The sequence below is a fragment of the Crocodylus porosus genome, unplaced genomic scaffold, assembly GCF_001723895.1.
Source record: "Crocodylus porosus isolate Cpor-Errol unplaced genomic scaffold, CroPor_comp1, whole genome shotgun sequence".
In the NCBI taxonomy this organism is placed as follows: domain Eukaryota; kingdom Metazoa; phylum Chordata; order Crocodylia; family Crocodylidae; genus Crocodylus; species Crocodylus porosus.
This window is the reverse complement of record NW_017728906.1, coordinates 84081971-84097290: the sequence shown is the minus strand read 5'-3', so window position 1 is coordinate 84097290 and position 15320 is coordinate 84081971. Positions and strand designations below refer to the sequence as shown.

At 41.7% G+C, this 15320-nt stretch overlaps 1 protein-coding gene across 9 annotated transcripts in view; it reads left to right on the top strand.

Moving 5' to 3' along the window:
- Positions 1 to 15320, top strand: part of INPP4A (inositol polyphosphate-4-phosphatase type I A) — a 135711-nt gene that overhangs the window by 110759 nt on the left and 9632 nt on the right. For all 9 annotated transcript variants that reach the window (XM_019529456.1, XM_019529459.1, XM_019529463.1 and 6 more), the window contains 5 exons: positions 116 to 242; positions 2547 to 2687; positions 3615 to 3712; positions 7629 to 7741; positions 8629 to 8783. In XM_019529456.1, coding sequence (XP_019385001.1) covers positions 116 to 242; positions 2547 to 2687; positions 3615 to 3712; positions 7629 to 7741; positions 8629 to 8783 — 634 coding nt within the window. The remainder of the gene's footprint in view (positions 1 to 115; positions 243 to 2546; positions 2688 to 3614; positions 3713 to 7628; positions 7742 to 8628; positions 8784 to 15320) is intronic.

The window sequence follows — 15320 nt, the reverse complement described above, 5'->3', positions numbered from 1 at the left end:
ACAATTTCTTTGTGAGAGCAGTGAACTTCAGTCAGATCACGTATGTGTCTGAGAATGGACGAGGAAAAATGTATATACACAAAAATACTGCAATTCACTTTTCTCTTTGATTTAGGTGAAGAGCTGGCAATGCTGGAGGACATGAGTTTGGGAATAATGGACTTGAGAAATGTAACCTTTAAAGTAACACAAGCCACATCAAATGCATCCTCTGACATGCTGCCAGTCATTACAGGAAATCGGTAAGAACAGGATGGGTGGAGCCTTAATGTAGGGGAGATGAAGATACTTTATTTAATCTCAAATGGGATATGGTTTCTCTCTAGATATATATTTCTTTATCTCAATACTAAAAAATGTTTTGAAGCTGCTTTTTGAGTATTTACTGTTGATTTACATAACAAAAAGCCTGAAAGATGACAGAATTATTCTCTCATGTTATTATTAAGTTGTTTTGGCTATATATAATTATAGGGGTTTCAGGCATTTTAGACTCTCAGTTTAGGAGGATCAAAAAATCTATTAGAATTAACAAAAGCAGTATACACTAGAGTGGAAGTGATACAACTTTTAAGCCCCCCACCTTGCCTGCTAACCAGTCATTAAACAGCTCAGTTCTCCTGCTGTTACACAGCACAAGCAGGTCCTTGTATCTCTGCAAAGCTCCACTAAAACTGGGATCCTTTGCATGGATGCACAGGGATCTTCCTACAGGGTGCCATTTTCTCCTTACATAGGGATGTAACTGTGGAAAGGCAGGATCCTATCAGAACTGAGTGAGCTTCTTCATGTTTTAGTAATCATTTTAACTAATATATATTAATCAGTAAGAAAAGAAAATATACATAAATTATATTAATTTAAACCAGTGCAATAATGCAAGGCATTGAAGTCATTAAATTTAGAGAGAAATGTCATGAATCATTTTTTTAAATGTCATTTTTGTTTACTCAATTTTATGTTGAGGGGAGATCAGTCTGAGTAACTGATTTACTAAAAACAGTAAATTTGGTCCCAACAGCTCTGTATCTTTCCCTCCACTCCCTGTAAGTGGAAGGCAATTTGACTTTTGTTAAACTTTTGTAAACCCCTTTGTGCTGTGCTGGAGATGTTCTTAAAGTATCATTGGGAGCAGGAAAATGGCTTTAAAATGCCATACTCATTCTGTCTTGGATCCTGCAACCAAGTATCCTCAGTTTACATAAGATGATTTCCACAACCCCTTCACCCTAGCTGCAAATACCTGCTCTGAGAATTGCAAGTTAAATTTGGTTCTTCCTTGTATATCATCATCATTAACAAACGCTTTAAATTCAAGCTTACCAAATGCTGGATGACATTTTTCCCCCAGAGGTGTGTTAGTGCTACAGTGCTTATTGTAATAAAAACTGATTTTTATTATTTTTTTTACAGCATATAAACAGATACAATTGAAATGCATGCAGGGACCTGAGTTGAGTGCTTCAGGGTTTTTTTTAACTTGCTTGCTCTTCTGACTTGTACCAAGTTCAAAGACACTTAATGTCATAGAATCATAGACACTTAGGGCTGGAAGGGACCTACAAAGGTCATTTAGTCCAGACCCCTCTGCCTGAGTCAGGGTCATCCCTATCCAAGTCATCCCATCCAAACCATAATCTAAATTCTACATAAAACTACCATCAACCCCTGACACAACACAGACCTAACATGCTATGAGTAAAACAGGAAAACCACAACAGCCAATGTCCTGCTTCTAGGACACGTTGCCAATATATGCGTAAGAGAACCCAGCTAGAGGGTCACCCCCCACCCCCTAGAAAGGAAGGCAAAACCCCCCACAGTCCATACAGATACGACCTGGGGTAAAATTCCTTCCTGACCCTAAATATGGTGATCAGTTTGACCTTGAGCAGAAGTGCAAGACCTCTAGCCAGGAACCTTCAGCTTTGTTCCCAAGAGGTCCCCAGCCTTGGTTGTAACCAACAGCCAATGCCTCTTGGAATGCCCTAACACATAGCAAAAAGAGGGGGTGAGGCAACCAGCAAAGCCTAGAAGCCTGAGAAATACCCATGGTAGAACATAAGCATAGCTATGCTTAGATCATCTCAACATTAGGAAAAACTACTTCACAACTAGGGTGTCCAGACTGTGGAATAAGCTCCCTCCAGAGATGGTGCAATCACCTGCCCTGGAAATCTTCAAGAGGAGACTGGATGGTTACCTTGCTGGGGTCACCTCATCCCCAGTTATCTTTCCTGCTTGGTGCAAGGGGCTGGACCTGATGTTCTTCTGAGGTCCGTTCCGGCCTTTACAATCTATGAATTTATGAATCTCTGACGCGTGGTTGTCCACCCTCTTGAACACCTCCAGTATTGTAGAGTCCACAACTTCCCTAGGCAGTCTATTCCACTTTAGTTTTAACTGATGCCTTACCAATGTATTTCACATATTATCCCTAGTTAAAAGAAATAATGTATTTTGTTTAAAAAAAAAAAAAAAAAGAACGCTTACTGATCTGTATGCTTCAGTTCTAATATTTTCTGGTATTTTTTGTTTGTTTGTAGTGATGGCTTTAATGTGAGGATTCCACTGCCAAGCGCCTTGTTTGATATGTTGCCCCGAGAGATTCAGAGTGGCATGTTACTGAGAGTTCAGCCTGTTCTCTTCAATGTGGGAATCAATGAACAACAAACCCTGGCAGAGAAGTATGTATCACGGTACCCCAACTTGGCTTAGCTGCACTGAGATAATCTCTTATCCTGCTGTGCAATTGTGTTGTGATTTTTTTCTTCGTCACAGAAGAAAAAATGGAGAAAGCATCACAAGCAAGATAGAGAACGGGCATAATATTAAAGATAGTTTTAAGAGACAACAGACAAGTTCATAAAGTGAAGCCTTTCCCTGTTGTGAGCTTCATCATATAAGGAACTTTGTGTGTGCGTATTGCTATGCCCAGGGAGAGCCCCTTAAAACAAGCATATGGGTTTACAGCAGCTTACGGAAATACTGAAACCTAGTTTATCCATATAGTCATGGCTCATGGGAGTTAGTGACCTTACTAAGAGAGATTCTCTGAAAATTGATCTGTGGCTACATGAAGAGTTGTTGTGGTCTCACTCCCATTCCTGATGGTCACAGAAGCAGTCACCATTTGCCCCTAAACCTAAATATATTCCCTTGTCATTGTGTGGCTATTGCAGTAACACTGAGATCTTGACCTCTTCTTGCCCATATCTCCTAATCACATGCGATTGGTCACACTCACCTCCTTTATTCTCTGTTTGAAGTCCTTATATAAGCTTATAGCAAGAGAATCAGAAGTTTCAAATTATATTATAAATACCCAAAAAAATATTTTTAGACTTTTCCAAATAAGTTTACTTTTAATATTGGAAGAAAGAGAAGCCAAAAGAGTTTAATGTTAATTGTTTTTATGCACACCTACACCCATGTATGTAATAAATATCACTGGTTTTCATGCTGATCTAATCACTATCCAGGTAGAAATCTGGACTTTTTGGAATTTCTTAGGATGAATCTTTAAGTCTCCTGCTCAGACTTACTTGTCAAATGAAGTCAATTGTTAGAAAAGATGTCTCTAACTAATGTTATACCCCTCTTCATCTTTAAAGGTTTGGAGACACATCATTACAAGAAGTAATTAATATGGAGAGCTTGGTTCGGTTGAATTCATATTTTGAACAGTTCAAAGAAGTTTTGCCTGATGATTGTAAGTACTCAGAGAAAACTGATATTTTTTTGAATTGCTGACTGTATCAAATTAGTTATTTGATATTAAAAGCAAGAACAAGAGCAGTGATAAAACTGTGCTTTAGTTTCAAAGAGTTAGGAAGTGTTGAATAACGTAATCTAAATCTTATTCTGACTGACTTTTTATCCTATCAACACAATCCAAAGCGGTATCACTGCAAAGGAAAAAACTAAAGGAGTGACTGTTTTCACAGTATTACCAGGACAAGAGCTCTGCCTCTTGCTCCACATCCGTGATGGCCCATGTTGGGATAGCAAATGACCATACTTTCCAGAACATGCCCCTGCCTCACCTTTTAAACTCTTGCAGAATTATATCATTTGCAGTCAGTGAGGTGTTACTAAACAGTGGAGAGCCACTTTCTGGTATAGGTACCAGGGCTACAATTTTGTCTACCCTGCATACATGGGCAAATGTTTTGTGCATTATTCTTTTATCTGGGACAGTGATATAATATAATATAATTGCACACAGCAGAAACTGTTAGAAATCTTTCTGCACCATTTTGAATGATGATCCTTCTTATGTAAACTAAAGCCGTTATGCCCCACACCGTATTCATGGGTTTTCTATCAGAAATACCCAAAAACAAATACAAAAAGCATTCAAATGGTCATGCTTCCTAACTAAGGCATGCTATAGACCTCCTTCAAGTCAGAGCTACAGAACATAATGTATTTTTGTGTTGGTAAAATAGTTCTACAAAAGGCAGAACTACATATTTTTTTAAAAAGGTGCTGTTTGCCACTACTACTTCTTCTCCTTCCACAGCAGCATATGTGTATTTCTCTTACTTGAGACTTACCTATAGAAACATAGTATTCTGAGTAAGTAAATCATGAAACCCTGACAAATGTAACATGCACCCTGAGCAAAACAAACCAGAAAAACTCCCAGCTTTGATAGCTTCTTGTAACAGTACTTTATCACATTAAACTTCCTGTCACTGGAGTGTTTGTTCCTGCTAAACACAGCAAATTCTAATTCTTATTGTAACACAATTTGAACACATGCTTCGTGATAATATATTAACATTTTGTGTAGCAACATGAAAGATTTTTCAGGTGCCCAGAAGAAAATGTGGAGTATCCTGTAAAAAGCTAGGGTGGTTTGAGTTAAAAACAGTCGTATGCCTGTTGAGGGAAAGTTCCAAAGGGTAGTTTTTGTCCTGCTTTTGTTCCCTGCAGGAGCCCATTGTGGCAGTGTTCAAGGAGGGTTCAGTTAAGATAGATGTTTTTCCCCATGGGCCCATGTCAAACCTAGATACAGCAAGGAGAATGTCTGCACTTTTTTCCAAGGTGATATGGAAGTGCAGGCTACAAAGCATCTACTCTAGTACAATGGGACAAATAGCCAGTTGGTAAGATGCCAGCTGCTTGTTTAAGGGAAAGAGCATTCTTTGGTCACTTAAATAGAGACTCAGGAGGCAGCAACTAAGGTGATTGCTTCATAAAAGCAAATCCAGTGTCAGAAGACCCAAGCACCAGGATTTGTATGGCACAAGTTGCACTCTATTGTAGAGACAGAGTGAAGAATGTTCCCTTCTCCATTTTATCTTCTTAGCTTGTTGAAAGACATTTAGTCAGACGTTAAACCCCCAGCCTATGGCAGGCCTTTTTGTCTTGGTGTAAGGAACACGCAGGGCATACCATAATAGGAAACAACTGTGTTCACATACTGCTTTTTGCTGCCTTGGTACCATCTGAGAGAAGATACATGGTCAAAAATCTGAACCATTTATTTCACTAATTGTTTATTTTGTCACATAATAATTCTCTGAACCGTATATATCACTTCATTGCTTCCTAAAAGCAATTCCAGTGTCAGAAGACCCAAGCACCAGGATTTGTATGCTGCAAGTTCCACTATCTATTGTACAGACAGAGACAGAGTGAAGACTGTTGCCAGTAGGTCAAGGGAAGTGATTATTCTCCTCTATCCAGCACTGGGTAGGCCACATCTGGAGTACTGTTTGGTTTTGGGTCCCCACTACAGAAAGGATGTGGACAAATTGGAGAGAGTCCAGCAGAGGGCAACAAAAATGTTGAGAGGTTGGGGGATGTGACTTATAAGGAAAGACTGAAGGAACTGGGCTTGTTTAGTCTAGAGAAGAGAAGACTGAGAGGGGATTTAATAGCAGCATTCAACTACCTGAATGGGAGTGTGAAAGGATGGAGCTAGACTGTTTTCAGTGGTGGCAGGTGGCAGAACAAGGAGCAACGGTCTTAAGTCGCAGCAAGGGAAGTTTAGGTTAGATATTAGGAAGAATTTTCTTTTCCTAGTAATAAAACACTGGAACAGGTTACCCAGAGAGGTGGTGGAAGCTCCATCCTCGGAGGTTTTCAAAATCCAGCTAGACAACGCTTTGGCTAGGATGATCTAGTTGGGGATGGTCCTGTTTTGAGCAGGGGGTTGGACTAGATCAGCAGTTCTCAACCTTTTGCACCTTACATCCCACCTACGTAAGGTCTAAAAATCCTGGTCTCACCAGTCACTGGGGGGAGGGGGGTCCCTCTGCAGCCGATCGAAGTGCACAAAAATCGAAACTGCCATGGTACTTCTGGTTTTACTGCTGTGACTCGAGTCCCACCTACAGGACCTTTGCAAGGAACTCTGGACTAGAAGACCTCCTGACTTCCAACCCTAACTTTCTGTGATTAATCTAGTCACAGTTTCTGACTGTGTACACTGTACTTTCTGCTTTAAAACTATATTGAATAATATTTGTTATGTCCTATGATACTTATCTGGCAAATGTTATATTGGGTGTGAGGAAGGGGAGAGGAAATTATTGTTGAAAGCTTTGTGGCATTTTGAACAGCTGCTTGTTACCTTCAATAGGATTCTTATCAATGACCTTAAGTCATTTTGTTTAGTGCTAACAAGTAATCCGTCACTGTCTTTGGGTGATGATGTCTTGTTTTACTCAGAAATGGCCTAGCTGACTGAGTAACACTGTCAGGAATGAGAGTTTCTGGAAGCTGTGATATCAGAAACTGAAGGGGAGCAGAATGGAAAATGAGGTCTCTAAAGTTTCTATGGGGAAATGTACAATTACCTATGACCGGGCTGACCAACCTGCATGTCACAAGTATAAATAATGGGATTTGGTAATACTGAGGAAAAAAGTCACTTTTATACGTTTTTTCTCCCTGCCTCTGTGTCTCGCATGCAATAGATCAGGGAGGGGAGAGGCAGCACAGTGGCAGATAGGGCAAGAAGCACAAAATAGAGCAACAGATCAGGCAGGGAGCATAGGGCAGGGAGGAGAAAGCAGAGCAATGGATTGGGCAGGGGAAGGGGGTTGGCAGGGCTGTCCCCGGGGTGGTGAATCGGGGTGATTGCCTCGGGCCCTGTGCTTTGGGGGGCCCCGTGGACAGTGCTGTACAGTACCTCTGCTGGCTCCGGCCACTCAGCACCCCTCCCTTCCCCCCCTGCCTGCTGTTGATGCTGCTGCCAGCTTCTACAGGTGGTTGCCACCCCCACCCCGATGTGCCCCGAGCCCTGCACACCCCTAGGGACAGCTCCGGGGATCGGAGTGGCACTCAGGAGGGCATGGTGCTTAATTTGTGGTACTCATGCCAAAAGCATTGGGTCCCATTACCCCATGGCTTCTGGAAGGAAGAAATATGAGTGATTTTTATTATGCTGTGTAGTATTTAAGCCAAGTACCACTTTAAAATATTTGTCAAATTGAATTTTGCTTTAAGTAAAGTTGTAATTCAGTTTGCTGGTAATAGACTTCGCTATTATGAAATTCTGATGCATTGTAGAGATCGTGACACTATTTCCAGCTGGAACACTAACAACTGAGATGAACCTTCTATGTGTAGAAACTGAGCACACCAGTAAAAGAGTTGTTCTTGTTTTGTAGGCCTACCTCGATCTCGTAGTCAGACGTGCCTGCCTGAACTGTTAAGATTTCTGGGACAGAATGTACATGCAAGGAAAAATAAAAATGTTGATATTCTTTGGCAAGCTGCTGAGGTATTCATTATTCTAAATATTTTTGCAATCTTATGGTCTTTTAAGTGTGTACAATACATATTCCTCTTTATTTTTTCACAGTGTATTTTTATTTTCACTTGTATTTCCAAATTTCTCCATTCCCTTGCAAGTAAATTTGAAGTGCTCCCTTCCTCACACCTCCAAGTTGAGAGGTGGAAAAGGAAAGCATCTCTTTTTAAATACTATCACCGCTTTAGTATGGGGTAGTGCCATTCAACACCAGCCCTGAGAATAATAGCATTGTGACAAGATGATGTCAGGAAAAAATGGATTGAACACTTCTAAAAATATTTACTAAAATTAAAAACAAAAGGCTATTCCCATCTTGGTTTAATGTATCTTTTCAAAACAGTTTTAGGAGAAATTTTTCTTTTAGGTCAGACTGACGCAAGTTATAGGGGTTTTGCTTTCTTCTATAACATAAAGCATAAGATAGGAACTTCTGAGCACATAATGACCAACTACTTCCATGTCATTGCAGTGGCAAGGGCTCAGTAATTTCTTTCTCTCTCCTGCTTTTACCTAGGACTATTTATATGGGGTGTTCTTGGTATTAGTGCTATCAGCCCTGGTAATTATAAGGATCTGAATTGGGGATTCCTCTGGTTAACAATTACCCGCAAACTCAAGGGACTGGACTCAGTGGCCCAGGAAATGCTTTCCAGTCTTACATTCCTTTTGTGCCATGCCACCAGTGACTAGAGACACATTCCTCCTATCGTACTGGCTGTAGTAATATGTCTTTTGATGTCAGTAAAATGAGTTGATCAAAAATTTTATTGGTATTACTTCAGAGGACGGAATGTGATTTCTTTGTCAGAGTGTTTTTCCATAAAAAAGTGATGAATTGTGTATTCTATTTCTAGATATGCCGCCGACTAAACGGTGTTCGATTTACAAGCTGTAAAAGTGCCAAGGACAGAACAGCCATGTCCGTGACCCTAGAGCAGTGCCTGATCCTGCAGCATGAACATGGAATGGCTCCCCAGGTTTTCACCCAGGCTTTGGAGTGCATGAGGAGGTAAGAGCTGAACTGCTTGCTAGTCACTTATTCCTAATGCAGGATCCATGTAAACTGCAGATGGGTGGCTCTCTTTTTTTTTTGGATATGGGTCAGTTCTATCAAAAAATATATATATAAAGTAAAATGAACCCTGCAGAATATAACTAGCTGCTTCTCCAATCTTTTTTTTTCTGTCTGAAAATAGTGTTCATTGACCTGTGCAACGTAAAACTGATTGTTGCCAAATTTGTATGATATGCTCTTCAGCAAGGACCAAAAAAGGTTTGTGCCATTAGTTGTCAGCAGTTGTATAGGAAGTTTTCAAAGGATTGTGTATGAACAGATTTTCAAGCAGACTCAGTGCTGAGCTGCTAGTTGACAACAGAAGGCTGATGTCCCTTCAACACCTGCACAATCCTGATGTTTCTTTGGCTGCCATGGTGCTGCTGCCTTTTAATCCAGTTTTGATCGGGTGGTTTTCTCAGAGATGACCTCTATCCTATTGTTGCTCTTTGAAGGATAAACATCTGCAGGTTGCACTGGTTTGCTATGCTTACTTCCTTATCAGTGAAACAGTTTGCTCACAAGGCAAATTGTGAATATGAATGTCTCATGATACAGCAACCAAACTCCATCACAACCTGTCAGTGTGCTTTTGTCATATCAATCTAACAATGTTCTGTATTCTGAAGCAGCAGACGTGTTTGCAGAATTCAATACTGTACTAAAAAGAAAACCTGTTTACTGTTGTTCAATGCCTTGTTTCAAGCACTGCTGAAAAACTCTGTATTTCGCATACCAAAAGAAAGGATAAGAAACCCAGTTTTAGTCTATCGATGTAGTTCAACAATGCTGTTGAGTCCTGTTTTCAACATTCACTCTTACTGAATGTACTGTACTGTGTGTCTTCTCACCAAATTTCTCTATAGAGTGTTCAATTCTCTTATCCTTTCTGTATGTTTTTGCTGTTTGACCCTTTCTTAATCTTCAATTGCCTAAAAAGAGTATACCTTGCATGAAAAAAGCTACAGCCTCTTAACAGTGGTGAATTTTGTTTCTGAGTGTTTTCACTCCTAGGTCTGCCAGTAGCCTTTAATACCCTCAGTTGGTTTAAGGGCTTTTTGCTAGTGGATATATAAATACTGGATGTGAAAAAGGGACATTCAGAAAGGAGTCATCCCTTGCTGTTAGAAACAAAGATACCTTGGTACAGCATTATCAGGGATAAGATTATCTGTTTAGAAGCAGTGCTAAGTGGTTCTCAGATAATTCATGTAAGTACCTTTGCTTCTGAATTTTCAGCTCAGTTGCAAATGTGAAAGAAAAATTAGCCGTATATGATTTTAGTAGATATTTAAGAAACTATTTAAAAGGATAATCAATGAGAAAATACAATATTAGACAAATTTATTGTGTTAGCTAAATCCCTGTCATTTCCCCAAAGTAGTAAAAAATGAACAATGCAGTTATCAAATCAGTGTCACAGTTGGGGTTAACTCAGTAGATTAGTAGTTTAACAATGATTTTTAGAACATCAAGTTAATTCAGCAAATTATTGAATCAAATGAGAAGGGGGGACACAAGAAATAATTGAAATAATTTTCTGTTGATTTTCCACTTGAGAAACTGTTTTCCTTTAAGATGCTGTCTGACATGCCAGCCACAACAATCTTAACTGCTGACAGACATAACTGACTGTCTGCTCCCATCTTAGATCCTTGGCCAAAAGAGATCGCTTAAAGGAGGGGGACAAAATTTACCTTGTTAGTCTTCAGGAAGTGTAGAAACCAAGGTAGTTATCTTCATAGCTCATTACCTAAATCTCCTTAAATTTCACTGACTATTTCACATTAACTACTGTTTTGTTATTCTTGCCCCCTCTCCTCACAAACCCAATAGCAAAAACATTGACAAAAATGAAACAGGCATGTTGCTGAACAGTACACAATAGGACAGCTCTGGGCAACAACTTTCTAACCTGGATTAAACTTCCTGATTTACATAATTGACTTGAAGGTTTGCTTTCAAGGACCTATTAATGGTTCCATTTTGACACATTCACAGACTCTAAGACAGGTGTTAAACTTACGTGGCTGCCCATCTGTATCCCGACTGCAGGACTCCTGCTAAGCCAGATCTGCCATAGGGTGGGTGGTGGGTGTGGCCACTGCTACAGTGGCAGTGCGTCTGGTTTCTGCAGGGCACCCAAGGGCTGTTTCAGAGTGTTCACTAGTCCACCGGCCTCCAAGGGCTGTGTCCACCAAGGCCCACAGCAGGCCCCACCTACCACTGACTATGCTCCCAACTTCTGGGAGCCTGCTGGTAGGCCACCAGGCTATGTGGAGTGACTCAATGGGCCATATGTTTGATACTCCTACTCCTCCAGGAAGCCTCCATAAGTAAAACAAAAATGGGAGAGTCCACGCCTTATTTGCTTGCTGTGCCTAGCTTCCTATAATAAGACCTGAGGAAGAATGTCTTATATTTGAAAGCTTGTCTCACTTTATCCCAACTACATAGTTGGTCCAATAAAAGATCCCACCATAAAAAAAATTCTTGCCTCTCTTGCAATCTTTGGCTCTTCTAGCTATTCCGTCAGACAATGGCAGCTTGCTTAGGATTCAGTTCAAAGCAGAGTGTCTCAGACAGTCACCATAGGCTGTGACTGAAGTAACTTTCTGTGGAACAGAGAAGCCCTAGCTGAGGGCCCTGCTGATGAGCAGGGATCCTGGTTTTCTCTGATTTTAAAAAAATCCCCAATTTTTGGGTTAAAGAAGTAACTCCCAAATCCACATTTTTCCATGATTAAAATGAAACACCATGAATACAAAAATATCTTTGTAGTGGAGTTTTATTTTAATCACGGAAGAATGTGGATTTGGGCTTACTTTTTTTAACCAAAAATTGGGGATATTTTTAAATCAGAGAAAACCAGGATCCCTGCTGATGAACATCCTCTTCTTCCTGATCCCACTTGCTCTGTCCCAAGGACCCTGTTGGTAGTTTGGGGGGACCTATTAGGATTGGGACAACTTGGTCCAATCCTCTCGTAATTGGTAGGATTTTGGCTTTCAGTTACTGTGGAAAATCCTGTTTATGACTTACTGCAGTCAAGCAAAATAGGTGTTTTCAAAAAAGCACAAAACCCCAGAATTTATAATGGGATTCATACTGGGAAAATCTACTATCAATTTTTCATTTGGGTAAAGGACCTAGGGTCTCATGTTTAGCAGCAACCTTACTTCATTTTAAAATACTTAATGACTTCAACAGCACATGAAATTACAATTCTCTCCTTGACCTGTAGTAGTCACCACATCTTTTCAGTGAGCAGGGAAGTTAAAGAAGTAACCTAGGGTTAATTCTAGGTATAGTTTTATAACTTTTGCCTTTAAAAAGAAGGAATTGTTTCTCTGTTGTTCTTAGAATAACTACCCTTTTCTGTAACATAATGCGAATTTCTTAGACCCTAATCAAATCTGGCAATCTTCCACACAGCATACAAGAAATAAAAGTATGACTACATGCCCAGGAATTGAGAGGCAAATTAAGCCAAAAAGCTCAAAATGCAAAATTCTGGCATTCATGTTTGGATTGAATCACTCTCAGCAATGCCTTTTAAGGTGGTTTCGTTGAATCTCTTCAGTGTTGCTTACCTCCACTCAGGATAAAATATTGTTTTTTGAAGGAAAATTTGCAGTTAGTCCAAGATGCAGAACAGTTCTTTGGGACATTTAGGAAATTAAACAAAGTTGTTCCCTTTTCATTCTGTTTTAAATACATCAGGAATGTGTCTGATAGGTGAAATATTCCCTAAAACTCTTTGTACAGTAATTGTTGCTGATATATTAATTCAGGAAACAAAACATTTCACTCTATCAGGGAAGGCACAATATTGCTTACTTTTTGAAGTAGAAAATGATAAATCATCTCAGTTTAGTTATGGGTATAACATCTAACGTTTATAACCCATTTTCACATAGTCACGACTTCCTCCTATTTGTTTTCCTTTTCAGCTGACACTCTCCATTCCTGTTCTTAGCCCAAAGATTAATATGTTTTAGTTGTTAAATTCTGAGCCAGAGCTATTCAGCTGTTTTTGGGTTAGGCAGTTAGGGAAATATCTCTCTCTCTCAAAAAATGTGTATTAGTCTTTTCTTACGCATGGACAACTAAAAAATAGAATCTGTAAAACATCACATTTTGCATATTGCTGATTTCAAATAAGCAAGAACTGCTGTAAGATTTATTTTTCTTTAAAAAAGAAACTGATGAGTTAAAAAATAACTTTTCAACATGCACAGTCAATATCAATCCTTTCAGGTTTTGCAGGAAAGCCATTTGTTGCAGTACTGTGGGTTTGGTGACTGCATAATACCATCTTATTAAACTTCAAAGTTATATGGACAACTTGTTCCTGTATGTAGACAAGCCTGTCAATGGCATCAGTGGCTAACTTGGGAGCAGGCAAAATACAGTCCTTGGCCTGGATCCAGCCAGCCAACTAACTGGATCCAGCCTGTGACTGCCCCTGCAATGCTCCACATGGGGCTGAGCCGCACGCGGGCAGCCTGTGCCTGCACTCACCCCAGACCCAGCCAGCATGCGGCTCCTGGTGGGGCTGTTCCCAGTGCAGCTGCAGCCGGCTGGATGTTCCTCTGCTCCCCTCACCTCCAGCGGGAGCAGCCGGGCTGAAGCTCCACCCCCATCCCTCCCCACCTACCCAGAGTGTGCAGCAGGGTCAGGAGTGGGAGGAGGAGTGGCTGCTGGAGGTAAGGTGAGCACAGCAGCACCCGACTGGCTGTAGCTGCACCATGAACAGCCCCACCAGAAACTGTGCACACTGACCAGGGCCAGTGGGATTATTCTTCTCCCCTCGCCTTCAGCTGCAGCTCCTGCTGTGCTGCTTCAAGCAAGTTGGCAGGGGGGAGCTTCAGTGGGAGGCTCCTGCCTAATGCATGGAGATCCACCTCCAGCTCCCAGCTGTCTTCCACCCACTCTACCCACCCACAGGGGCTGCTCTTTAAACTGGGCAGGTGGAAGGCAACCAGGAGCTGGAGCTGGAACTCCATGTGTTGGGCAGGAGCCTCCCACTGGCGCTTCCCGCCTGCCCACCCAGAGCAGCATGGCAGCGGTAGGGGCAGAAGCAGCAGCAGTCTTGGTTGGAGCCAAGGGAAGCAGACCAGCCCCACTGGCCCTGGCCAGTGCGCAGCCTGGCCTGGCACAACGTGATTCTGGCTTCAAGGCCAGGCACTGCACATTGCAGCATGGAACCAGTGTTGCCCAGCCCAGCTGTGGTGCACAGTTCCCCACTGCAAAGCCAGGACCAATGTGGCATGGCATGGAAGGAATGGGCTGGGCTGGGATGCCTCAAGTTCTCACTGCATGCGTCCCAGTCTTGCAGCTGGGAACTGCACCACAGCTGGGATGAGCTGGACTGGGTTAGTTCTGTACCGCACCGTGCGGACCTTAGCCTTGCACCTGGAGCCATGTTGGGCTAGGCTGGGCTGACCCAGTGTCAAGCCGTATGGGTCCCAGCCTTGCAGCCAGGAACTCTGCACTGCAGCCAAGATGAGATGGGTGGGGCTGGCTCCCAACCTCCTGCCATACCCCCAACACACATCCACAGCCCCTCCCACACACACACTCCCACCCCCTATCACAGCCCCCACGCAGTTCCACATACCTCCACCATAACCCCCCACACGCCCCACTATACCCTCAAACACACCCACACCCTCCACACACATTTCCACCCTCCCACAGCCTTGTCTCTCTCTCCCACCATTGATCACCTTTTCCGTTTAGCGCTCAGTCTTCATTCATTGCCTTTCTTGTTTGCACTCTTGTCTGTTTAAACATTCCTTTCATCCATGCCTCAGCTTTCTTCCTCCATTAATTTTTCCTCCCATACACACTCATTCCCAGCCAGTTTTGCCCAAATTGATTTATCTTTTCACATACTAACTTCCCAAATGCACTCTTCCGTGTATCCCCAACACTTACCAACAGGTCAGGGGAGTGAACTGTGAGGATTTTCTTCTTCCTGCTCCCGTTACAGGACACTGGAGAAGATATTCCCTTACCCACCTTATTCCTTCTCACTTGAAGGACCTCCTGGAATTGAATGATGTTCTTCTCCTCTTCCACCTTCAAGATGTCTCTGAATATTAATTACTGCTAGTAACGCATTAAGATTACTCAGCATTTTGTGTGGAACAGAGGCACTTGGTACTTTCACAGTCAGGCCTACAAGTTGTATGTGTTTGTAGCTTTTTATATCAAAAAAGGAATAGTGTTAGGGGCAGAATAGTAGTAAAAAATGAAAAGCTTTGTGAAAAACCAGGGCTAGCTTGGACAGCTCTCCTCTGTTTTCGGCCCTCTTTGCTCATCAACAGCCTGGGAAGTGGAGACACGGTTTGAGACAGTCAGTGGTTTAAGGCTTGGCGATTATCCTGCTGCCCATATCTACGTGCATTAAACACAAGTTAAACACTGCAGAACCATGTATTTGGAAACCATTTTGAGAACAATAAAAATTCTTACGAAGGAAAG